A 25454-nucleotide genomic window follows, 5' to 3' on the forward strand; every position below is an offset into this window, starting at 1 on the left:
ATTTGTTTTGTTTTGTTGTTTTTGGTACCAGGGATCACAAGTTGGTCCTTGCGCTTGCCAGGCAGGCGGCGGAACCACTGAGTCCAATCTTTGGCCCCCACTTCCTCTACTTTTATAGACTTTTCTTCCTATTATACAATATCAATTATACATTTTAATTCTTATTCACACTTGTACTTTTTCACACCAGAGAAACTATTCGGTATTTACACGTTGTAACTTATTCATTTCACTTACGAGTATGGCCTCAATGTGCATCCATTTAGCTATAAATCTCTCTAGTTTCTTGTTCTTTACGGCTGAGTAATATTCCATTCATAAAATTTAATAAAAAAAACAAGTAGGCATGGTGGCGCACACTTATAATCTCAGCACTCAGGAGGCTGAGGCAGGAGGATCACTGATTCGAGACCAGCCTGGGCTACACAGTGAGTTCCATGTCAGTCTCAACTACATAGTGAGACCCTGACTCAAAAAACAAAACAAAAAAAAAAAACAAATCCTCTTTCTCCGGTCTCCAATTGATGGGCAACTGGGCCGTTTCCAAGTTTTAGCTATAACAAACTGTGTCACGGCAGGTGAGTTTAGAGAATTGAACATGGGCCTTTGTGCTGAGCTACATCTCAAGGCCTTTTTTATTTTTAATTTTGAGAAAGTCTTGCTAAGTCACTGTTGCCCAAGGTGGGCTCAAACTTGTGATCCTCCTGTCTCAGCCTCCCAGAGTGCTGGATGATATGTGTGTGCAACCACGTCTGGCCCCTGGTATTTTTCCATACCCAGTGGGTTCTATTTGATTCTTCCTATTTCATTCTCATTTCATATTCTTAATATCTTCTCATCTGAAACTTTCTATATGTTTATTATAGTTATTTTAAATTATTAGTTCAACTATTCAAATAAATGTTTCAATAATACCCAGTCCATTTTGTTGATTTACTTGCAAGGTTGTCCTGTTATTCTAGCCTGTGAACTCCAGTTCCTGTAGGGAACCAAATACTTAGTAGGGCCAGTGCCAGAAGCTAGATCCTAGCTGTTGTCATTTGATGTACTCAGCAATGGAGGAAGCAGGGACTGGTGCAGACAGCCCCGAACGCCAGAAAACCAGGTTTATACACTTCAGTTTAGTTCACTCTTACTTCCCAAAGAACTCTTTAGTCAACAACCTGAGACAATCAGTGTAGAGGAGGCAGCTTCCTAGCTAGGGACCCCTTGGCTCTGAGGGTTTGGGGGTGAGAGGGTTGGGTAATAAATGGTTGTGGCTAAAGAGTCCTGACTCGTCATGCTAGCTGCCCTGATTTTTACCCTGTGGGCACCTGCACCACCACCACCAGCATTTGAGGGTATGGGAGAAGGCAGAGAGGAACCCAAGTCTATTTTCCTGCCTGTTCTAGTTGTTATAGGATCCTCTGCTTTGGACCGTAGCTACCTCTACACACATACACACCATACAACAACAAAATGAACACCCTTCTCTGGGGGTTTCTTGAAGCTTTTCCCTGTTTTATCTTAGGACTGGCAACGTTTCTCTCTGTACATCCTCTGGGTTGAGTGGATGGGAAGAGCCACGCCTGCTGCTAAATTACCATCTTGGTAGGAATTCTAGGAATCGTATGCTATTTGAGAAGTTTGTCAAAGGACGCGATTATAACAAATGTAGTTTAAAGATACAGTTGGCTTTTATTTGCATCTCTAGAATCAGGTGGTAGTTTCTTCTATGAAACAGAATGAGAGTTACCTCTGGGCTTGACAGAGCCATGGTTTTTTGTTACACGAGAACAAGAAAACAGGATGACAATGAAAAAGAGGACTGGTTCACACCAGTTATTTTCCTTTCTTTTTTTTTTTTTGTAAAGTAAAACTTTTATAGTACAGAATATCATTAGATAAAAATATACACCTCCCCTTTCCCCTCAGCCACTTGGGAAGCAAGCCTAGGTTCCGAATTTAGCTTTTCTGATAGTGAGTCTGCACTGTTGAACAAAACCACTGCTTCTCATTCTATCAACTCTAGGTGGAATCCAGGTATGAAGGCTACATTCCGTATTTCCTCTGCAAATAACTACCAACTTCTGTGATATTTTATTTTTTCTCATGGCCAGTTGCCTTCATAAATTTAAAAACTTTTCTTAGACTTCAAAGTTTGTTTATAAACTTAAGATAGTATATATTGGCTGTTCACTAAGTATGGTAACATATTAGTAAATGGAAGAGTAAACTGGTAAGGCAGTGTGGAAAGAATTTAGAAGTTTTTAAAAATTATTTTGGGCTTTTGAGGCAGGGTCTTGCTGTGTAGTTCAGGCTGGCCTTGAACTCACTGTGTAGCAAAAGCTGGCCTCGAAAGTGCAGTGATCCTCCTGCCTCAGCCTCCTGAGAACTGGGATCACAGGTGTGTACCACCCTACCTGGCACAGAAGCATTCAAAGATGTCTTCCAACACTACTGCAAAGTATAGACACCCTTAAAAATATTCTATACACACAAACGCACAGAGGAGAAATCTGTGAAGGCCACTGCTACAATGTAATACAACATCTAAAAATAGCTAATGATCTAAAACACAGTAATGAATAAAAACGGGTAATTCTATGTGAAATACTAAGCAGCAGTAAAAGCAACTGAATGAGAACCTCATACTGAACAGGAATAACTCAAACAGAATATGAAACAAAGCAAGTTGCAATAAGAGTTTTACAAGATGATCCATTTGTGTAACATTTAAAACAATACAGACAGTCCTCATTATTGGAATCTAGTTGGTTCTTTTCTTTTTTTGTACGGGAGAACAAACTCAGGACCTTGCGCTTGTGAGGCAGGCGGCACCATTGAGCTAAATCCCCAGCCCTGGAAATTTAGTTTGTTCTTAAAAGTGTGTCAAGAGTGTAAATTTCCCGGGCTGGGGATTTAGCTCAGTGGTTCTGCCTCCTGGCTCACAAGTGCAAGGTCCCGAGTTCGATCCAAAAGAATATAAATATTCAGGTAGCCGAGCCTATGTTTAAAAAGAGGAAAAACTGCTCTCTCACCATTGTTTGAGAAATCCCAGCAGCTTCTTCCCCCAATAAAGCCTTGGAAAAAAAAGGAAAAATATGCTCCTGGCTCACCTAAAAACCCCAATCCCCCAACTACTAAAATACTGTTAAATTCCTATATAACAATTCTCAGCTGGGCGTGCTGGCACACACCTGTAATCCCAGCACTCGGGAGGCTGAGGCAGGAGGATCGCTGTGAGTTCGAGACCAGCCTGAGTTACATAGTGAGTTCCAGGTCAGTCTCAACTACATAGTGAGACCCTGTCTCAAAAAAACTGTAGTACCAGGACTGGAACCTTGAGGTGAGAGCAGGAAGTCGGTTCCTGATTGGGCCTGGCAAAAGAGACCAGAGAACCTCATTTGCAAAAAAAAGACACAGTATCTAGACCTCTGCTGGGAACTTTAACTTCCCCTGCCAAGGAAACAAAGCTGATCTGGATGCCTGCCTTTTTTGCCTGGCTCCAAAGAGGTTACCTGTAGTTGTTACTATGGGGAGGAGAACAGCCTGAGAACTAAGGAAGAGTCCAGTAATTATGAAATGTCCAAGACATCACATATAGACCTCCTTGAGAGAAAAAAATTATTTAATTTTTTAAATTATGAAATAACTCAGAACTACAGAAAGGTATACCACCGTCCTATCCCCTGAACCCCTTCTTGACCCCTAGCCTTCCTCCCCTTTTCCTGGAGGGGAAGAGGCAGTATGTGGTCTGTCCTGCGCCATGTTCACACTGGACTGAAGAGTGCCTGCTTGCCGTTTCTTACCATTGGGCCCCTACCTTGCTTTTGCCAAAACCTGGATAGCTCAGGGATGGTGTTTTCCTTCCAGATGCATCAAGTCTTCCCAGACCTGGAGCGAAGTTCAGCAGGTGCCAGAGGGACAGAAAGGGATTAGAGTCTCAGAGTCCTCAAATCACCTGGGGTGTTGGGACAATTCTAGTGTGCGTGGAGTGATGGAACTCATAGTCTGATTCCTATAATTTGCTGCATTATTTTGAATATCAAATAAATGAAAGGGATACTTCTTCCTTTTGCCTAGTTTCCTTAGGAAGCATGTTCTAGGGCTGGGGATTTAGCTCAGTGGTTTCGACACCTGCCTTGCAAGCACAAAGACCCAAGTTGGATCCGTGGTACAAAACAAAAACAAAAACAAACAAACAAACGAAAAGATGTTCTAACACAGTGGAAAAACAAAATCTATTCACTATTCAGTCAAGAGGTAAAATATGGTTCCTGTGAACATCATGAGCTTTAATGATTTGTGGTAGCAGTGGTAGAAAACTAATACAAAGAGAGAAAGAACGAAAGAGAGAGAAAGGAGTCGCTAAGCTCCCGCCTCAACAATAGAGAAAAACAAACAAAATAAACCCAGAACAGTCTGAAGGAAGGAAATGAAGATGAGCAAAATTCAGTGACGCTAAAAACAGAATAACCGAAAAATCAATAAGACAAACAGCTAGTTCATTGAAAGGGGCTATTTTAACAAGGAAAGAAGAGACCACGGGGGCCAGCACGATCAGGAATAAAACAGGGATTGTGGATTCAGACCGTGCAGACATCACAAGGACCCTGTGGGGATGCGGCCAGCACACAGAAATATGACAATTTATCTAAAAGGAACAGCATCCTCAAAAAGAGTAATCCCTGAGAAATTTGAATTTATTTTAAAACTTCCAAAAGAGGGCTGAGTAGGGAGGGGAGGAGGTCCGCGGAGCCCGCGCTGCAGCAGCTCTCGGTCTTCCGTGGCTCCAGGGCCCGGCAGAGTCCCGAGGCACAGTGAGGAAGAGGAATCACCTGCGCCACCCCGCCACTCCCCCTCTCCGAGTGAGGAAGATTCGGGCTCCTGCCCCGGCCCCGCCCGGCCCCCAGCCTCTCGGGGTCTCGCCCCTCCGGGGAGGAGGAAATGCGCGAGGCTGGAGGACACCGCCTCCTCCATTAGCGCGGCCGTCCCAGCCCCAGGTGCCTATTGCTGCCTCGAGGGCTTTAGGATCCTCGGCTGCCGGAAGAGACTGGAGACTGCGGCGCGCCTCTCCTCTGCCCTGGGCTGCAGGATTCTACATCAAAAGCCTGTAAAGTACATTACCCCGTTGAAAATAGATTGTAGCAAAGTTTTGCTGAGACGCCAGAACTTTGCCAAGGTGGAACCGATATGGCAAAGAAACATCTTGCCCGTGCTTTCTCTGGCCACGGGGCCCTGCTGTTTTGGGTTGTGGCAGAGGTGTGAAGCCTCCCTGGGCGGTCCTCCTCCGAGCCGCCCATGCTCCTGTAAGTCTGACTGGGTTCCCCCTCTGTGCTGAGACTCGAACCTGACCGGCGGAGGGCTCCACAGTGGGATCCGCTGATCTGATCTGCTCAGGCATCTTTTGAGTGCAAGCCTAGGCTTGTTCACAGCGAATGCACAATAGTCCTGACCCAAGCCCTAATCTCTTGCCTCTCACCTCACTTAGCCTCCATCTTGCCCCTTGCCCAGCTTCCCTGGCCTCTCCATCCCCTCAACTCTCCCCTCCCTTTGTCTCCTTCCACTCTCACCTTGCAACTAGTTCTAGATTTCCACCACCTTTTACCTCTCAACTCTCACCTCTCCTCTGGCTTCCCTCCTAGCCTCTCTCCTCCCCACCTCACAGAGCCCCTTGCCTCTCACCTACTTTGCCTGTCACCTAGCCTGTCACTTCTTACCTGCCTGGCTTCCCAGCTTGCACCTTGCCTCTGGCTTCTCATTCACCTCTGCCTCTGGCACACCTGCCATGCTCCACCTCCTGGCCCTCCTACTTCCTTCTCACCAGGCCCCTAGCCTCTCCCTCTCACCTCATGCCCCTGCCCCTACCTTTGGCTCTCCTGGATGGCAGTGTCAGAGTGGCCAGACTCTACACCCTGGCCCAAGGCTCCCAGGAATATGTCCAGAAAGAGAGAGGGCCACATGGAGGCTGTATTGTCTTTGCAAATACACCCTGGAAGTCACAGAATCACTTAAGTGGAATTCTATTCTTTAGAAAGATGTTAAGGTTGGCGCATGTTGAAGAGGAAAGAAAGTACACTTGATCTTAGCCAAAAAGACAAGAAGCGACAAGAGGAAAGAAATGAGATGCTCCTTTTGTGACATGGATATCTAAGAATGTGCCAGCATATTTTATAATCACCCCAGTATGATTCCACTGATATATGCTGTAGTCTCAAGCATGCTCAACAACGGATGTTAGTAAGAGGTGTCCCCAGACAGTCATTGTGTGTCAGCAAATGTTCAAAGGTCCTAGATATGGGAAACACCAACAGCATTCCTAAAAGATGCCCCTAGGGCGTCTTCTGTCTAATTAGAACAAAATTTTAAGGAGGTGACCTAAAAAAAAAAGCATCTTATCTTCCTTATAGCACCACTTGGCCTTGGTGTGCACCCCGCCACACAGACTTAAGTGTTTATACAGATTAATGGGTTTCATTTTGGCAGATCGGTACCTGCACATAACTTTGATCATCCTCCCATTCCCCCTGCTAGTTTCACATTGCGGGAGTTCAATCTGTGTGATATAATTTTGCTCATATTCACCCACCCCCCATTACCAGCCCTTACTCCCTTCTCCCACTAGTAGTCCCTTGTCTAACAATAGTCTCCCTTCTATTTTTTTGTCTATTTTCTTTTACATTCCACATATTAGGGAGAACATGCAATATGTGTATTTCTTTTTTCTTTTTGTGATACTGGGGATCAAACTCAGGACCTTGCACTTGCGAGGCTGGAATGGTGCCACTGAGCTAAATCCCTAGCCCTTGTATTTGTCTTTCTGAGTCTGGCTTATTTAGCTCAACATGGTTTGTCTCTAGATCCATCCATTTTCCTGCAAATGACAGGATTTCATCTTTCCTTGGGGCTCAATAATAATCTATAATGGGGGGTTGGGGATTTAGCTCAGTGGTTCCACAGCCTGCCTCACAAAGCACAAGGTCCTGAGTTTGATCCCCGGAACCAAAAAAAAAAAAAAATTCTATCATGTATATATCTCATTCTTCTTTGTCAATTCATGGGTACCTAGTCAGATTCTATATATAGGCTATTTTGAATTGTGCGGCAATAAACATGGGTATGTAGATATCTCTAATAGTATGTTGAATTTAATCATTTTGTATATGTATATTAAGAAGTGGTATAACTACATCAAACAGTAACTCTAGTTTTTGTTTTTGCAGGAATCTCCATACTGATTTCCATACATTCCCACCAGCAGTGTAGAAGGGTTCCTCTCTACCCTGCCCCACCTGTACATTCTCTTCAGCATTGGTTGCTTTTTGGATTGTTGATGACAGCCATTCTGACTGGGATGAAATGGAACCTCAATTCGGTTTTGATTTGTTTTTCTAATGGATGCTGAACATTTTTTATATACTCATTAGCTATCTGTACTTCTTCTTTTTTTTTTTTTAGCAATATCCATTCAATTCGTTTGCTCATTTATTGATTGGGCTGTTTGATTTTTTTGGTGTCGTTTTTTGAGTTCTTTTTATATTCTAGATATTAACCCTCTGTTGGAAAGGTAGCTGGCAAATGTTCCTCCCATTACATACTCTCTCTTCACTTTATCATTTATCTTGCCAAGCAGAAACATTTTTATGATGTATTCCCATTTGCTGACTCATGCTGTAATTTCTTGTGCTACTGAAGTCATATTCAGAAAGTCTTTGCCTGTGCTTAAGGCGTCAAGTGTTTCCCCTATGTTTTCTTTTAGCAGTTTCAAACTTTCAGGTCTTATGCTAAATTTCGATTTTGAACTGGTCTTCACACAGGGTGAGAAATAGGAAACTAGTTACATTTTTCTACAAATGGATATCCAGGTTTTCCAGCACCATTTGTTAAAGAGGTTTTCTTTTCTTGAATGTATATTTTTGGGTTATTTGTCCAGAATCAGATGACTGTAGCCATGTGGGTTTGCTTCTATGTCCTCTATTCTGATCCACTGGTCTACATGTCTATTTTGGGGCCAATACCATGCTGGTTTTGTTACTATGGCACTGTACTATAATTTGAGATAGGGTATTGTGGTTCCCCACAGCCTTGCTGGATTTGCTTAGGATTGCTTTGGTTATGTTGTGTCTCTTGGATTTCCAAATGAATGTTAGGATTGTTTTTTCTAGTTCTGTGAAGAAATTCATTAGTATTTTGCTGGGGATTACATTGAATCTGTAGATCACTTTTAGTAGTATGGTCATTTTGACAATATTAATTCTGCCAATTAATGAGTGCGAGAGGTCTTCCCATCTTCTGGTGTCTTCTTCAATTTCTTTAGTATTCTGAGGTGTTCTTTCATCTCCTTTTTAGATTATTCCCTCGGTATTTTATTTTATTGAAAGCTACTGAGAATCCCAATATGCTTTTTTTTTTTCCAGACAAGGTCTCACCTGTAGTTCACTATGTATCCCAAGCTGTCCTCAAAGTCACGGCGATCCTCCTGCCTCAGTCTCCCAAGTGCTGGGATCACAGGCATGTGCCACCACGACCAGCTCAATATGCTCTTGATAGCCAGGCGGGATGGCCTCTCAGTGGCTCCTTTAATTTCAACACCATTTTATGGGTAGTTCTCTACTGAAAAAGATAAGGACAATGTGGGAGAAGTTCCTTATGGCACACATTTATGAACATATAACAAGATCCTGAACGCAGAGTTTCCTACAGAGTCTGTTTGGCTTCTGCTTGTTATCAAAATCCTCCACGAAAGTAGGCAGACTTTCTACGTGACCCACTTCTACAAGCTCCCCCTCACTTGAGTGAGACCAGATTCAGGGCAGCCAGACCCCAGTCCTCTGCCTTCCCAGTATCCTCCCTTTCTGCCCCATGGCCCTATCCCAAGAAGTCAGCCCTAAATTCTCTTATGGGGCTTCATTCAAGAACAAAACTGAGGGCTGGGGATTTAGCTCAGTGGTTCCGGCACCTTCCCTGCAAGCACAAGGACCCAAGTTCAATCCCCAGTACCAAAAACAAACAAGCAAACGAAAAAACAAAAACAAAACTGAAACCATCTGCTGGAGCTTTCTTTTGAGTTTGGAGCTTTCTTTAGAAGAAGTAACCAGTGGAGAATGGGAGGAGTGTCTCTCTGGGGAGTATGTCCCCCCATTCACAACAGAATTGAGACTATGGAAGGAAAAAATTGAAAGATTTTCAGGAAACCCTGACAAATCACGAGATGAGTTTATAAGCTTATTAAGACTTCTGGCACAAGTGGACAGAGAGAGAGCTTACTGCTTGTAACTTTATGCCCTGTGCTTCCAGCCTATTTAGCTGGCCACCCTCTGAGAGCCAACATTTCCACCCCTTGGAGGAGACCAGAGAGAACGACCTCACTGGTCACAAGGCCAAGCTCTCAGGACACAAGGCAAGATGATGGAAGATTCTCATAATTTTCCTCCTAATGACAAAAGACAGAGGAAAGGAAAACAAGGATAATCCTTGGAGTCTGTGAATCATACCTAGAACCTAATTCCCAAGAGTCACAATTCAAATAATTAATTCTTAAAAACGTTTTTCTCTTTTGAATGTGATTTCGGAAAGGAGGGGACAAGAAAAAAATTTTACACTCCTGCTTTTACTGGGCACCACAGACATGGATGTGGGAAAATTGACTTTAGTAACAATTCTTAACCTTCTATTGGTTTTTCTTGTCTTACTCAGGATCCCACTCACAGCCTCCAGAGTAAGAAGGGCATACCAATCTTTCAGGATCCCAACCTCATTGCCAGAAATTGTAGGAGAGGCAAAATTTGACCTCTACCCTCTGAGGGTTTGGGGCTGGGTCTGAGAATTTGACATGTGACAGATGAACAGGAGAAGAGCATACAGGTGTGTGTGTGTGTGTGTGTGTGTAGATCAAACTCATGCCCTCGTGAATGTTAGACAAAGGCTCTACCAATGATCTGCACCCCCAGCCCTAACCATACAGATCTGTACACACACTTAGGAGTCCCCATCAGAAAATGAAAATCTAAAGAGGGATAAAACCTGAATGCTAACATAGTAGGTTAAAGAAAGAGTGATAACAGAAATGAAATTATGGGTGGAAGCAAAAAAGATAAGGGGCCAGGGAATTTGCTCAGTGCTTCTACTGCCTACCTTGTAAGTGCAAGGGCCCGAGTTCAATCCTTGGTACCAAAATAAAATCAAAACAACAACGATAAGAATTATTTGAGGGTTGGTAGTGTAGCTTAATGGTGGAGAGCATGCTTAGCATTCATAAGGCTGTGGCCTCAATCTTCAATACAAAAAAAAAAATAGAGAAAAGAAAAAGAAAGAAAAGAAAAAAATTCAACAAGATCTGTATATACAGAACTTTTTAGCTGTGATTTCCATCAAAGAATGATTCTTTTCTACAAATAGGGCATCTTTCACATAGGAATTTTTGTCTCCAGTGCTCAGAAAGAGAAAAGATTTGGAAGACATTCTTGTATCTACCTTTAGTTCAAACTAATGCAATAATGGCACATTTTGGGGTGACACATTCTGCCACTCTGTAGTAGCTTTGAGCACACAGAGTGTTTCTGTTACAGAGCTCTTGGGTCCTGCACCTGGCAAGTGCCACTCCTCAACAAGAGCTACAACACTCATGCCCATTTCTTACAGGGAGCTACGGGAAGCGAGAGAAGGATGTGACCATCCTGTGTCACTTTGTCAGAGTCCCCCAAAGTGTTTGTGCTCTACATTATCTCCATGTGTTATGGAGTTTGTGAAGAGCTTTTTCTGTGCTCTGATTACCCATCATCCTCTTCTCCTTCAAAGGCTTGAGTTCAGGTTGCACCAGGACACCAGCTGGAACACAAGAGGCCCTGCTGTGCTGAGAATCACCCTTCCCTGCTCAAAGGAACTGAGAACCATCTCTCCCTAGAGTACACCATGGAAAATGCCTCTGCTCACCATATGAGAGACTGCAAAATGGGAAAGAGCCACCAGATGATCAACTCAAACAGGGCACAAACTAGAATGGACACCATGACTGCAACTCAGCAGAAATACATCTGCCAACAGACTGACACTAGAAGTGAACAAGCAAAGACGAAAAAACAACTGCATGTGCCGTGGTAAAAATAGGGATGAGTTTTCTTTTGTGGTTCTCTATTTTTTAATCTTTCTGTAATGTCATTAAATAGCTTTTGCAATGAAAGTTCAATTTTTCAAAGTTTCTCAGTGTAGAAAATGTTTTTCTGGAAACATTTCCTGCTGTTTAAGTTATTTGAGCAATCATATTGATTTGGGAGAAAACTTCTAGAAACTGAAAATAACCGAGTAGGTTAAAGTCACAAATATTCTAAGTATATGCGATCCTTTTCTCAACATAAAATCAAATAAATTACTGTCCACATGAAGACTCGGGCCTTTCATTTTTGTGGAGGGCTGTTCCAGGAATGCAGAGATTAGCAAAAGCCCCTTCCTCACTTATTACCACAATCCTCACTGTAAATTAACAGAGTGGCCTTCCCTGAGAGACCTAAACTTGAAAAGAAGAAATAAAGTCCCTGACCTGTAATGCTTGAGACCTATGGTAATATGGGATGCTAGGAGCTGCTCTTGAGATATTGAGTCAAATAATTAAACTGGAGGGCACCTTACCACCATGTGCAAAAAAGGCCAGTGAGGCTGGGGTGCATTAGAAATACTTGAAGATAAGTTGAAACCAAAGGTGTAGTTAGGAGAGTAAGTCAGAGCACATCACAGCCTGGGAAGCTGATTTGGTCTGAAAGTTGGGGCACTGGTGGTATGCTAGCGGAGAATTACATAAAAGCAGTTCTCTACTTGAGGATAAGTTATTTGAATGACAAGGTGAAAATTGAATTGGGCTAGGAAGCAAGGGACCAATTATAAGTCTGCTACAATTGGACATGGAGGAGAAGTGATCTGGGAGTGAAGGACCTGCCCTAGGAGACGTTTCTGTGGCTCCAGGTCATACTGATGTGCCTTCAGTCTTTCCTTATAATAGTAAAAAGGAGTAGCTGCCCGGAAGGAGACACTCTACTGTCCCTGGCTTTCTGTGTTATTCATAATGATTTGCAGAAGGGATCCCCCTTTTCATAAAGCAGGTAGAGGTGTCTAATGGCTTTTGAGGCAAACCAGAGTTTATAAATCTCCTTTGACTGGGGGCACTCTGGACTGAGCCCAAACACGATATTCCTGTCCAGGCCTGAAAACTGATGAATACTGTCTAAAACAATGAGATCGCCCCGAACACCAGCAGCCTGGCTGAATACAACCTCTATTGCTCCGTGGATCTTAATTAATTTCATTGCTCTTAGCAGTGCAGGTTTATAATGTCCTCGGTCCTCTCCTCTGCTGTACAAAATTGCCACATCTTTGGGTAGATAGCCACACTGGAACAAGCTGTGACATCTTTCTGCCACATAGTTGGCTATCTGATCTTTTGTCAGGTTGGTCTTTGTCTCATATACCCCAGGCAGAGCCTGGGCACACATGGCTTCCTCATAGGCAGCTTCCTGGAACAGCGCTAATATATCTGGAGACATGTTGGAAGGAGGTTTTTCTTTGATCCTGTTCATTTCTTCTTTCATGACCTTTGCTATTTCCAGAGCACAGTGGACCCCATTGGTGATCGTTTTCCTAGGAAACTGAGCAGAAGGAGGAGGAATGCCACTGACATCTGTATGATGGACTTGGAAAGGGTCCAGGAAAAGCCAGAGGATCCCATGGTGAAGGTTTTTACTTCCAGCCCCCTCCACCTTTGGGTGGGTGATGCTCCTAGCTTTTATGTACCAATTCCCATCTTTACTGCGGAAATTCTCAGTCTCATCCATCACTATGTGTTGAGTTTTTGGGAATTCCTCTCGCATGAAAGTTTGCCGGGTCACAGCTGGGCAGGTGGTCTGTTGGCTGTAAGAATGAAAGATAGAACAGTGTTGTAGGCTTATAAACAAAGAAAACGCTAGCATTTATTAATCTCTGTAGTGAAATCAGAGGTTAATTCTTCCCCACAGGCTGCCCAGTCAAGTCTGAACACCACAGAACTGCTCTACTTACAAGTTTCCTGATAGAATGTGGAGTTTTACATTCGACTCCATAGGGTTATCTAGTTAAATCTGTATATGGAACTTTCATTATTATAAAATAAGTAGAAGAATTTATTGTTTCTATTAGTAATCTATTTCTGGGCCTTCACTGTCCCCAAAGATAAAATCCTCATGGCTAAAGGAAATATCAAAAGTAACATCCATTATGGCCACTTCTTCACTTTCTGTCCTTTGTAGAGTTGGAGAATAGCTACCTAAAGGCATATTCGTGATCTTTATATTCAAAAGAGCTATGAGCCCATTCAAATTCCTTTAAAGCAAACTTATTTCCTCATTTACTTGAAGTGTAAAACTAGAAACTTCTGTAAGCTTTGCTAAGGAAAGCACTAAAAGGTTGCTGAGTTTCATTAAAAAGAACAACAAATCTATAAGGTTATTCTTCTCTTAGCTCGATTTTCCTATTTCCCTCTTAACAGATTTGGTTGTTTCTTTCCAGATCTAATTTGGGTCCAGATAATAGCATGCCTTCTTACAGAACCCTTGATTTCACATAAGCAGTTCCTAGGCCTTTACTCCCTGTGCAATGATTCATAGTTGCTTATATTCTTCTCTTTTGGTTTGGACTCTGTAGGCTCTTGAAGAAAAGCAGTGATTTTTGACCCATCTCTGTTTCCCCTTCACATTAGATGTTGACTGGGGAAATTTTTTTTATTTAACCATAAAGCTTAATTAAAAACTTATCCTTAGCACAGCTTCCAGGATCCTTTATAATCTGGCATCCACCTCCTTTCCAACATTCCTACCGTATAACCATATTTCAGCACCGCTCCAGTCGTCTCCGCATTCCAATTTTATAGTCTCTTTGTCTTTGAATTGGCTGTGTTCTTTGTCAAAAAAGCCTTCTCTGTTTATCTACTCCTCCTACCTGTTTCTAAATAGTGTGCCCAAGGGTCTCCTTCAATAAAGAGTATTTACTAAGCCACCTCTAGTCTAAGTTAAAATAACGATGTCTTTATCACTATACAACACTTGCTATTTTTTTCTTTGCAGTACTAGGAATTGAACCCACAGCCTTGCACAAAGCCTTTTATTTTTATTTATTCCAAGCCCCTTTCATTTTAATTTTTTTTTAACCAGGGATCAAACTTGGGACCTTGTGCTTGTGAGGCAAGCAGCGGCATCACTGAGCTACAACCCCGGGCCCCCTTTCATTTTGAAACAGGGTCTTGCCAGGTTGTACAGGCTGCCCTTGAACTGGTGGTCCTCTTACCTCTGCTTCCCAAATAGCTGTGGTTATATGCATGGGCTACTGTGCCCAGCTTTGTATTATTTTTTTAATGGCAAGGTCTTCATTATGTTTTCCCCTCTAACACTAAATGTCAGGCAATCCAATGACTAATATATAAATTCTACTATAATAGATTTGTTGAGGGCTGGGGATTTAGCTCAGTGGCACCACACCTGCCTCAAAAACTCAAGGTCCTGAGTTCAATCCCTGGTACCAAAAAAAAAAAAAAAAAAAGATGCAAAATATGTAAATCAGGCAAAAAAAATCAAAATTATTTTGCCCTCATCTCCTAAATTGCATGATGAACAAATTATTTTGCTGAATGAAAAGCTAGAGATTTTAAATCAAAACCAAGTTGGCATGCTTTCTTAAAATTATTCAGAATAAGTCAAACAGATGAAAATATTTTATAAACAAAATTAAATTGTATTTATCCAGGCATGCTGATGCACACCCGTAAGCTCAGGACTTAGGAGGCTGAGTCAGGAGGATTTCCACAAGAGGCCAGCCTGGGCTACATAGTGAGTTCAAGACCAGCGTGAACAAATAAGGAGACTGCTGTCTCAAAAAACAAACAAACAAACAAAAACAAAGAATGAATGAATAAATAAATTATATTTAAACTCAAGTTCCTGCTAAGTATAGTGACTAACCTTATGACTTTCAAACATTGTGTCAAAAAAAAAATGTGGTTAGAGCTAGGGATTTGGCTCAGTGGTGCTGCCGCCTGCTTCACAAGTGCAAGGTCCCAAATTTGATCCCTGGTACCAAAAAAAAAAAAAAGAGTTTAAAGCAAAATAGCTTTATTTCTCCTTTTTTCTTAGATTTAAGGCCATGGACTGTGGGGAAAATATTCCTAGTTTTATAAATTTAAAGTTATGCTTACTTGGCTTACTTATAATGAAATGTTTAAGCTCAAACATTATAAATTATTGATTTCAGGCCAGGGATTTAGCTCAGCGGCACCTCACCTGCCTCGCAAGTGCAAGGTCCTGAGTTTGATCCTCAGTAATGGATAAATAAATAAATAACCCATTTGTACCTCAACTACCTGATAATTTGGAAATATATATTTGATTAGGCCTCTTGCCCTTATGCAGCAAAGAGATACTATATAGACTGAAACTGAAAACACAAGTCACTTTTGTGGCTCTATTGAAAAGACTGAATACATTTTTTAAAGTTCAAATGGTAAAACCCTTACGTCACGAAATCCCGTAAGGAGTCACTTTCGCAGACATAGAGGATCTCTTTTGGTTCGCAGCGGAACAAGTCTTTAATTTTTTCCATGATCTTTACGGCTAAGGCTGTCCTCCTGGTTCCTGGAAAGCAGTAGATGAACAATTCCCGGGTTTCCTGAAGGCTCTTGGACAGCAATTCACACTGCTCTGCCACAAGCAGGTTGAAAAACTCACAACCCAGCTGGTCACTCAGAAAAGACTGAGAGCACAGCGAGACGACCACAAGGGCCTGTAACAAGTCCTCCATTTCATGCTCATTGGCAAGGTTGTAGGATTGGGGGTAGTGCACGAGACATTCCGCAGGTCTACACTGGGTGCTGGCCAGGTGCATCAGCCTGGGAATGACACACACTTTCCCTGTGTAGCCACCGACAGTTTGCAGTTTGTGCTTTAGCTGACAAGCTGTGTCTTGGGCATATCCAAGTCCTCCAATCCAACTGGGGTCTGTTAGGATCGTATAGAGTACCAGGGGGCTGTTAACTGCTATTAGCAGAGCATCACACAGAACCTTCTGCTCTTTCCTTAAGCCAATATCACCAGCCCAGCTTCTCGAAAATATTACAATCCCCTGAGAACAAGGGTGTATCTGTGTCTTCATCAATTCCTCCAGTCCCTTATGATCTGAGAATAGCTTCTTACAGAGGGATTCTGGTTTAAAATGTATTTCTTCCTGCGTCACTGAAAATTCAAGGAAGACAAGTAGTTACCAAAACTTTTAAAAAGTACAGAGTATTTCTGCATCAGAGCAGGAAGAGGGATTTCCTGGTTGCCAAGAGAACAACCCCTCTTTACAGCCCAGGGATACCATCCGTTAGCATTTCTGATAGCTGTTGCACGAGGAGGGTTCATCAAAGAACAGCCTCCTAGCACCTTTTCCTCAACCCAGGTCCATGAGTGCTGGCAAGGAACTCCTTGTTAAGGGTTCTTTGTGAACCCAATGCATCATTTGGAAAACTAAGAACATTCCTTGATGATAGCGATTCTTAACCAGAGGCAATTTTGTCCCCTGTCTAGAGGACATTTGACAATGTCTGGAGGATTTTTTCCTACACCTGGAGGGATGCTACTGGTATCTAGTGGGTAGAGGCCAAGAATGCTGCTAAAACTCTGCAATACACAGAACACACCTCCTTCTCCCAGCAAAGGATTATTTGACTCAAATGTCAATAGCACTCAGGTTAAGAAGCTCACGGGTTCAGGTGACCCCATGGCTTCTTCTCTACTGAAAGTGAGGTGGTAATTCTGTTTCAATAGAGAACCAAGGAATACTCGGCACTCTCAAATTTGGAGAACAAATGCAATCTGTGACCTGAAGTCCAAAAGCCCACAGAGGTACAGTAGGGATTTAGTGACTGGGAAATAAAATGTATTTTTCCCCAGGATGTCTGCTAAGTCCTAAATTTGGCTTTCTTTAAGAAGAAATACCAATTCCTCCAAAGTTTTTTCCCCCCATTCTTTAGGATTGAACACAGGGCCTTGCACATGCTACCCGTATGCTCTACCCGTGAGTCGCATCCCCAACCCACAACTTAGTTTTATAAAACAAATAGTCCCCTCCACTGAAATAAAGAAGGAATACCTGGAAACAAATGTTGTTGCAGAGCCCTCTTAAATTTCAGGACGTTTATGGCATATGCTGGGCTTCTCAGTGAAGATGAAGCTGATGAGAGCAGGTTAGTACTGTAGATTTCATCCAGACTGGAAGGAGCTGGACAATTGCATGGAAAGTTGGATCAGACAAAAATAAAAGTAAAAGGACTCTTCAGCATCCTTCCTAGCAGAGACATGAGATGCGTATGGTGTCTGAGTTGCTGTCACCCTTGCTATACTTCAGTTTGCACGTCAGGAAATGATGTCTGGGGGCTGCTGCAGGAGTCATGCATATTTGAACTCTCTGAATGACTCATCTCGGATGGATCATTTCACCTCTCATGCAAGAGTGAAATGATAATCGCTGAATTCCCTTCCAACACTAGTATCTTAATCCAGGTCATCTCTAAGAGGAAAAGACATCCTGTGGGAGTTAGAAAGATTAAGCACAAGTTGCTTTTATTGTTACAATTATTGTTAATTTCCCCATCCAAGGTTAGGTGGAGACATTATAGAATCACTCATTTGGGGGAAAGAGGATTTAGGACCAAATTTAGGCCAAGAAAAAAAGTCCAATAAAATTCCCTAATCACTTGAGTCTTGATCTAATAATCGAAGCTTCTTTTATCAAATTTGGAACATACTGACTGCGAAGACGAGCTCATAAATTTAGTTCAGTCTATAAGACATGTACAAATGGGTTAGGGATCACCAAGGCTGATTCCAAACAAAACTGTAAAGGAGTAAAAGCACCAGGGCCTCCCTCGTCCAGTGTCACACCGTATCATCATATCACCTTCTGCATCATTTCCCCAAGCCCAGTGATGAAAGCATCAGCTCCTAATATTACTAAAATAGTTCACATTTGTCAAAAATGTATCCCTTGAAAGATTTGGTGCAATCATTCTTAAATGATGTTTTTCTGAAGGTCGTCTTTAAAGGAGTGAGACTTTCTATTTAAACTAGGAAAATCAGCCTGCAAACTTTTTTCAACGGGTCTTTACAGTGCATAAAAGAAAACTTTCCTAATCCATGGCCGATGATGTGCCCTACAACTTTCCCAAAACAGACTGAAATTACCAGGTGTGGTGGGGCACACGTGTAATCCCAGCTTTTAGGAGGCTGAAGCAGGAGGATTGCTGTGAGTTGAGTTTGAGGCCAGCCTAGGCTACACAGTGAGTTCAAGGACAGCCTATCTCAATACAGATGAACAAAAAAACAAAACCAAAACATGTTGAAATCTAAGCATTTCTTGACATCAAAGAGTTTATGTTCTGAATTTTTGGAACTAAAAATATTACTTCCCTATCATGAGAAAACCTTTATAAACAAGAATAAATTCTATTTTTATTTAGAATGTATGTCTGAATACAAGAGAGAGAGAGAGAGAGTCTCTTCCCTGCTGATTGAACAATGATTTCCCTCTTTACCAGACTGAATATCCAGCATCTTGACTACCCACTCCTCAGCTGTCAGCCTGGTGACGGAGTTGTCCTTCAGGTTCCAGGAATCCGGGGCCTCTGCAAACACTACACAACAGAAGGGCTCTACTTGAACCACACAGACATAGCCATGCAGGGCATCTTTCTGGTACACGTTCAAGATTTTGGTAGTGAAATTCACCTTGGGCTTCTTATAACAGAAGTGGAACGTGGGCAGTTTTTCTATGCAGTTTTCTATTTTTTTTTTTAATAAGTCAGGGTTCACTTTCTCTTACACCCAAACACTTCTTTGCTCTTATCATCAATCCCAATAATTAGGTGTCCCCCTTGAGTGTTGGCAAAAGCAGAGACATAACGAGGCAGCATCTCTTTAATCCGAGGTACAATCTTTTTGGTAGTGAACCTTTTAAACTCAACATGTGTTGATTCTGTAAAGTTGAGCTTCTCCTTATATATGAGTTTATCCTTTTTTAAAAATTCCAAGGCAGGTGTCTTCATATCTTTCTCTTTCTGAACATATTTTTGGAGAACTTTCTGAGGATGCAACTTTGGCCTGCCTCTTTGAGCTCTGTATTTCTTCTCTCTTAGAAGCTCCAGGGCACTGCTGGCACTCAAGTTGGTAGCAGAGGTTACATCTCTCTGATATAAATTGGAACGCAAACTGCAAATCCTCAGTGGGAGGTTGAAAACATCCGGGCTCCAGGACTTTACAAAAATCAGGAGCTCCTGTCCCTGCTGCATGTAGTCCAGATATTTCTGTGAGCCCGAGGGAAGAAGCTTTTGAAACGAAGTTTCCAAATCCAGCCCCAGCCCATGCAGCTGGTAATTATAGGTTTCATCAGTCTCTGCTTTGATCACACCCCCTCCAGAATTTAGCAGAGCGCAGATAGCCTGGATGATTTTTGAATTCTCAGTCCTCTTCAGACAGGCATCGGTCATCTTCTTCCTGTTTTCTTCTCCAAAAGTAATTCTGCCCACTTTTACGATGAACTCAGCATAGACCACTTCTGCATCAGTCTCGCGACTCTCCATCTCAGCCCCGCTGTTCCTCAATGAGTAGCAGAAATATGCTCCTGCAAATAATCAAAAGAGAAATGCTGTTTCCACATCAGTGAGAACACAGAAAAGACAATATTTTCTTCAAAGCCATAAATTACTGGAGATACATTTTAACATCGGAGGTAGTATTTGAGGTTACTGTTTTCTATCAACATTGTCAAACATCTTTAGCCTTCCTCTCAAGCTTACTCATAGATAAAAGTGAATGATTAACATTTTGCCATAATGAAAGCTTATATTGCTGACATTGTCAGCCAGTTTCACTGAAAATCTGGAAACAACTACATTGAGCCCAGAAATAAAGGGCATGGGTTGGCAAGGAGCCAAAGCAAGCTATTGGAGAATATGCAGAAATGAAGTTGAAATCAGAAGATGCCCCTACTTATAATTCCAAAGAGAAACAAAGAGTAGTAAAGAACGAAGGAATATATGTATTATAGATCTTGATATTAAAACATATAATTTTAGTAGCACCTGCTTGGCAACCGCAAGGTCTTGAGTTCAATCCCTGGTACTGAAAAAAAAAAAAAAAAAGAAAGACATATAGCTTTGCAACAAAATGTAATCATCATGTACTACAAACATGTACTAATAAAAATGAAAATTATAAAATGGAGAAGAAGACATAAAAAGAACTAAGATGAGGGCTGGGGATTTAGCTCAGTGGTGCTCGCGCCTGCATGGCAAACACAAAGTCCTGAGTTTGATCTCTGGTACCAAAAAAAAAAGATTAAGATGTGCTATGTACATATATCAAATCCATGTCATTAATGTAATGATTATGTACCACAAACAGGCATTAAGAAAAACTAAAATTTTAATTAAAATAAGATATATAATTTGTGTATTTTGTGTTATTTTATACATTTTTTTTTTTGTACCAGGGATCAAACTAGGGTTCTTGTGCTTGTGAGGCAGGCACCAGAACCACTGAGCTGAATCCCCAGCCCTATTTTTAATACATTTGAAAACTTTATTCTAGCTGGGCATGGTGGTACATGCCTGTAATCCCAGCACTCGGGAGGCTGAGGCAGGAGGATCACTGTGAGTTCGAGACCAGCCTGGGCTACATAGTGAGTTCCAGGTCAGTCCCAACTACATAGTTAGACCCTGTCTCAAAAAAACAAAATAAATAAATAAATGCTTTATTCTAAAGAGAAATCTACCGGTAAAATACCAGAATAAGAAAAAATAAACAAACACAAGTGAAATATCTTTCAAATGTGTACATTATCTACTCTGGAAATATCTGTGTAGTATTTCCAAACAACAATTGTCATAAGATTTATGGAGTGTAAGGGCAATGTGGTTTATCTGTGTGTAGGTATGTGTGGTTTTTTCTTTCAATTTTTTGTAGCTAATATGTCCTAGAAAGGGCAATGTTCTTAACCAAAAAACAAAACAAATCAAAAGGCTTATTCTACTTCCGAAATATTGTCAATAAATACCAAATGCAGAAATCTTTTTTTTCGCTCTTCACACATTCTTATAAATTCTAAATAATGCATTTCCTTTTGTATAATGTGATGAGGAAGTAGGAATCTTCCTTTCTTTCTAAGAACCTGTCTGTGCTATGGGAAGCTCTAAAACTTGGAAAACAACACGAGTCTTTGGGGCATGGTCATTCAACTGGCTAGCCCTCCTTTTGCTTCATAGACCACAGAACAGCCACTTAAATTGGAATTAGAGGTCTGAAGCAAATATTTCAGAAAGAAGCCCCTTGGCTTCGATTATTTGCAAAACAAAATATTTACAAATGCAAGCCAAAGGTCAAGCCCTGGGAGAAGAGCACCTGTCATTGGCTGTGTGATGCTTGCCAAGCAAAGTCCCTGTGGATGATCTTTATCCTCAGAAGGAAGAGCGGGCATCCAACAGGACATGTACCCTCCTCTGATGTTAATTTGCTCTTGGTCACCTTCTCACTTCCTTCATACAGACCAGAATCTACCTGAAGAGTTCTCTTCCAGTCTGTGAGTATCTCCCACATAAATGTGATATTTTACTGACCCTTGATAAATAACATCTTGATATCATAGAATCACACAAGTATTGGAAGCAACTTTACAAATCTTCCAGCCCAACCACCCAATTCTTAAACCCCTTCTGTAATACTCCCAAATCCCCAGAAATGAACATTTCCAGTGACTAGTAATGCACTATCTTTTAAAGCAATCCATTCTAATCTTAAAGCTGTTGGAAATAGATATAATTGTATATGATTCAGAGTGTTTTATTTTTAATAGAAAACTTTGTTGCAGTTTATGAAAGATATTTTCCTACTTGGACATCAAGGTTACAAATACATATGAGCCCAAAAGCTTTAAATCTTTTTTTTGTTGTTGTTTTGTTTTTTTTGAGACAGCATCTCGCTATGTAGTTGAGACTGACCTGGAACTCACTATGTAGCCCAGGCTGGTCTTGAACTCACAGCGATCCTCCTGCCTCAGCCTCCCAAGTGCTGGGATTACAGGCGTGCACCACCACGGATATTCAAAAACTTCATAATCTCTACATCAAACCTAATATTATTCAGCTGAAAGAATGTTTTTTTCTCTTTTAAATCCCGACAAATTCTACTGAATGTTTTTAAAAGTGTGGGGGGAAAAAAAGATAGAGTTATATAACAGTGTGGAGAAGTTGTCGTAAAAGAGTTAAAAATCACCTGCAAGCTGGGGATTTAGCTCAGTGGTTCTGCTGTCTGCCTCACAAGTGCAAGGATCTGAGTTCGATCCCCAGTACCAAAAAAAAAAAAAAAAAAATCACTTGCAAAATAAACTTATTCTCATGGTTAAAAAAAAGCAGTACATTTTATTTTCTGACAGCTAGTAATGTGTTATTTTATAAAATAGTTAATTCTATTTTATGATAGCTTTTATTTTATTTATTTATTTATTTGGTACCAGGGATCGAAGTTGGGCCATTGCAGTTGTGAGGCAGGCAGTGGAACCACTGAGCCAAGTCCCCAGCCCTGTGATAGCTTTTAAAGCAGTTCATTATGTTTTATGTTAGTTTGTTGTTCGAAATATCTTAATCTTCAGCTGCAATTTGTCTTCCCATAACTTCCTCACTGATGGGACCCATAACATGCATCTAACTGGTACTGAACGAGCAGACCCCATAATTCATGACTCCTACATCTCACTGATGGCACCTGGATACTGATAACAACCATAAAACCAGACAGTATTCTGAGATTCTAGGTCCATGTGAGTATCCTTCTACCCTTTCCAGAAGTTCTTACTCATTTTCTTTCAGAAGTTAGTTACTATTATAATAACCCACTCATGTTCTCAGACATAAATTGCACCTAAAATAAGATAAATGAGATTTTTTAAAAATATTTTTTTACCTGATGTTCTTGTGTTTCCTTTTGCTGCTTCAGTTCCACATCTGGCTTTGGTCTGAATGTTTGCTTTCCTCATGGCCCCTGGTGCCCTTTGATAGCAGCCTGGGAGGGGGCAGAACTCTCCCAGACTCCCCAAGTTTTCATAACATTGACCCACTGAGGAAGACTGATAAGGACTCAAGAAGAGCCTATGTCAGGGCAGATTAGCAGGCCACAGTCTGACTTCAGGGAGTGATCAGGTCCTTGTTATGGGAAAACTCAGGGGCTCAAGTGAGTAGCCCTTTAAATTTATAACCTCTAAAGGTATTAGCATTAATTGCATACATCAAGCAAGCACCTCTGCCCTAATTTTGTTTGCAAGGTCTACATTCACCTTAAATTAAGCTTTACTGTATGTATTCATTAAGAGCAATATTAATTTATTTCATTACCTTCCAAATTGCTTGTTCTAACCTATTTGCTTTTGTTCTTTTTCCTGTTATTCCTCTTCGATAGCATAAGACCCAGCCTAGAAAAATGCACTTAGATAAGGAACTGGCTAGCCCTGGCTGGAGGTAATTTTTTATTTAATTATTTTATTTCCCTTTATTTTCTTCAACTATACTGTATTTAATGGCTTACAATGAGCAATAATTATTTTATAATTGAAAACAAATAGCAAAAGCAAACAGATGAGAACCAAGTATCTCATTTAGAGGTGTGGTCTAAACTGATTCAAACTTCTCATGGTAGGCTAACTAGCAGCCTGCTGTTGCTGTTCTTGATGTTGTAATGAACTTGTAAATGTTAATGTTATACAGAAGCATGATCTATTCAGATTTGATTAAGGTTCTTGCATTAGGGAAACAGAGATTATCATGAATTGCTTGGAGGATCCTAAACCCAACCACAAGAAATTCACAGCAGAGAGACAGAGATTTCATCTACACAGAACAGGAGAAAGCAATATGATCATAGAGGTTGATATGGGAATTAACTTATTCACAAGCAAAGGGATGCTAGTACTTATAGACATTGGAAGAGAACAGGAAGAGCTTCTCCCAAGAGTTGTTGTTTTTTTTCCTTTTTGGTGGTACTGAAGATTGAATTCAAAGTCTTTACACTAAGGAACATCTCAAGCCATATTTACTTTTTATTTTGAGGCAAAGTCTTGCCAAGTTGCCCAAAAGAGACTTGAACTCGTGATCCTCCTGACTCAGCTTCCTAAGTACTAGGATTACAGGCTTGTACCATCTTGCCTGGCTCCGCTAGAGTTTCTGAAGTGAGCAGGGTCTTGCTAACACCAGAGGCCTGGTGAAACAGATGTTAAACTTCTAGCTATAAAAGATCTATTTTTTTTAAAAAAAAACCATAGCTGTCATCAGACATGGTGGTATATTCCTACAATCTCAGTACTATGGAAGGCTGAGACTGGAGAATCACAAGTTCAAGCCTAGCCCATGAAATTTAGTAATTTAGGGAGACCCTGTCTCAAAAAAGAATGTCTGGATAGTGGGGCAAGCCTGTAGAGACTCACCATGACTTGGAGGCCACCCTGGGCTACAAAGTGAGCTCACAGCTAATCTGAAGTACATACAGAGATGCTGTCTCAATAAAATAAAATAAAGTAAAAACATTAGGAAGGAAAGTGTGGGATGATGTGGGAAAGTATGAGATGGCATTAAAATCTGTGGGAAAAATGAGTGAAGGCGTGGGAAGGTGAGGGGAAGTTGGGGACATGTGGAGGGAAGGGCATGGGTATGGAGTAGGCATGATGGAGTAGGCTAGAGACAGGCACAAGGAAGCAGCGCCCCTGAGTAGCCACACTCATGTACAGAACCTACCCCCCAGGCTTTAGGACCTGGGGAAGGAAAAAGGAAAAAAAAATCAAATTAGACCGGAGTTGTGGCTCAGTGCAGAGGCCCTAGTTTCAATTTCCAGTATCAGTAAATAAATAAATACCTACTGGGCTTACTGTCATTTAGGCTTGTCATCCCCCAGATACTTTGGAAGGTTGAGGCAGGAGGATTGCAAGTTGGAGGCCTGCCTGGGCAATTCAGTGAGACACTGTCTCAAAATAAAAAACAAAAAGGGCTGGGGTTGTAATTCAGTTTAAAGGCTCTAGATTCAATCTTCAGTGCCAAAAAGCAAAATGCACATTTCTGCTATTTTAAGCCACCACTTTGTGATAATTTGCTATTTGTCACGACAGCCACAGGAAAGTACTATACATCCCTCTCTCTAAATCGAATGAGTGATCGATTCCATGTTTCTACTTTGATTTGTTTTTGAGGGTTTATCTGTTTGGGCCAGGGTCTTGCTAAATTGCCCAGACTAGGCTAAACTTTACAGTTCTCTGTCCTCGGCCTCCCAGAGTACTGGAATTACAGTCAGGTAACCCCACACCCAGTTTGTACTTCAATTTATGATGTCATGACATTCTTAAATAGGTCTCTCGATAGCCTTATCTTTTTAACTTGAGGCTTGAGGCTT

General features: G+C 41.4%; 1 protein-coding gene across 1 annotated transcript; it reads right to left on the reverse strand.

Moving 5' to 3' along the window:
• Positions 1 to 12032: 12032 nt before the first annotated feature.
• LOC104860534 (protein SLFN14) lies at positions 12033 to 23238 on the reverse strand. The gene is given in 6 exon segments (XM_010621759.1): positions 12033 to 12879; positions 15509 to 16223; positions 17125 to 17253; positions 18566 to 18850; positions 18853 to 19650; positions 22986 to 23238. Coding segments are annotated over 6 exon segments (2847 nt in total). The 5' UTR covers positions 23059 to 23238.
• Between the last annotated feature and the right edge of the window lie 2216 nt (positions 23239 to 25454).

This window comes from Fukomys damarensis, unplaced genomic scaffold (genome assembly GCF_012274545.1).
Source record: "Fukomys damarensis isolate Sample0158 unplaced genomic scaffold, DMR_v1.0_HiC HiC_scaffold_13, whole genome shotgun sequence".
Classification (NCBI taxonomy): Eukaryota; Metazoa; Chordata; class Mammalia; order Rodentia; family Bathyergidae; genus Fukomys; species Fukomys damarensis.